General features: G+C 38.5%; 1 protein-coding gene across 1 annotated transcript in view; it reads right to left on the bottom strand.

Moving 5' to 3' along the window:
* Positions 1–1643, bottom strand: part of WASF3 (WAS protein family, member 3) — a gene marked incomplete at its 3' end in the record, with an annotated part of 84986 nt that overhangs the window by 17644 nt on the left and 65699 nt on the right. Inside the window, exon 3 of the mRNA XM_008580896.1 lies at positions 237–371. Within this exon, the coding sequence (XP_008579118.1) occupies positions 237–371 (135 nt within the window). The remainder of the gene's footprint in view (positions 1–236; positions 372–1643) is intronic.

Raw genomic sequence — 1643 nt, 5'->3', positions numbered from 1 at the left:
TGCACTTGTAATTTTTTTAAAAGGAGTATGGCGTATGAGGTAGACAAGATATGAATCTTTCCATCACCAGTTAACCCACTGTTGTGGGGTTTTACCCTCACTCTTCTTCTGGGAAAAGACAAGATGAAATATCACCATACTACCCCAAAGAACAAGCAGTGCTCACACTGCAATTAACGACTCCCGTCATCTTGTCAACATCACTTCCAGCTCACAGCTTTCATGCAATTACCTACCCTCTTCCACTGTCGAATCCAGCTGGGTAACTTTGACAGCGAGGCGATCAATTCTGTCTTGAAGAGAATTTGCTCTGATGTAGAAGTTGTTAGCCTCATTAAACAACTCACCAAATATGTCTTCAGCATGTTTGCCTGGAGAAGAAAACAAGTGGAGAAAGCCATCTGCTGAGGAGATGCCGAGCATTCGCAAGCACCACCGGTGCTTATCACTGTCAGCACGCAGGGTTTTGTGCAAACGAGTACCAAAATAAAGTGTCACACAACGCAAGGCCTCCAGAATTTTCAAATTTATTAGAGATATTCATATAAATCTGTAATTGACCCAAACTTGTAGAATTTTAAAATATCCCAGATAGTATACAGAATCTTTACTGCTACATGAGCAGGCAAGTTGTTTCCCACTAAATGCAACTTAATTAGGAAAAAAAGTTCTCATTTTGCATGCTTTGAATATAAAGATAATTTCAGGAAGTAAGCTTTCCATTTATTCTCCAAGACAATTCAATAAATTATGTTGGCCTTTAAATTTAGGATTTTACCTTATTTTACATTACATTTCTTATATTGTATCTAACACTTGCCAATGACATCAAATTCTTCTAATTAATATTTTGAAATCTAGGTACATAGTGCTGACTCTGGCACTCTAAAATCAATATTCTGAATTCTAAGCTAAATTTTTCTGTATAGCTCACCTCTACATTCTTGTGAGTGTTAGATATAACTCTCGTTTTTCTTAAAATGTATTTAACATTTCTGAAAATTTAACAAGAAGATAGGAACGGCTATCTGCTTACTCTGAATTTCCAAATTCTAACACCACTCCTCTATTCATTAAACAAATATTTAACAATGGCCTATGCGGAGTGTGCATGGCACAGCGACACCCTAACTTCTCTGACAGAGATAACCACCACTTCTTTCTCTTGTCATCTTCCATTGATTGATTGCTCAAATAAGAGAAGAGGACCTGAACCCTCCAGGAAGAAAACTTCATTGGAGTAAGGAATAACACTAAGGTTTTCATAGTGCTTTACAGTGTATACGGACCCTCACAGCCACGTTCTTTGCTATAATCCATGAGACTGAACTCCATGTGAGTAGGAATTGCGTCTGTCCGTTCAACGTCATAGCCTCAGTCTTACAAGGCCTTCTGCATATACCTGCTCAATGAACAGATGAGTGAGCCCAGGAGGTAAACTAGGAGTTACTGTTTTCATTTTCCAGATGACTAAAGTGAGGATCAGAAAGGTGATCTGCCCAAATCCCATGGCCAGTAAGTGGCAGAAACAGATGAAACAAAAATTTGGTCTTCCTAGTTCTCTGCTTTCATCATATACCTCTTTGAACTGCCTTAGCTGGAAGTCAGCAACTTTCATGAATTATTTCAAGCCACAAGACACT

Source organism: Galeopterus variegatus, unplaced genomic scaffold (assembly GCF_000696425.1).
Source record: "Galeopterus variegatus unplaced genomic scaffold, G_variegatus-3.0.2 Scaffold2195, whole genome shotgun sequence".
Lineage (NCBI taxonomy): Eukaryota > Metazoa > Chordata > Mammalia > Dermoptera > Cynocephalidae > Galeopterus > Galeopterus variegatus.
The sequence above is the reverse complement of the archived record's forward strand: the minus strand, read 5'-3'. Positions and strand labels throughout refer to the sequence as shown.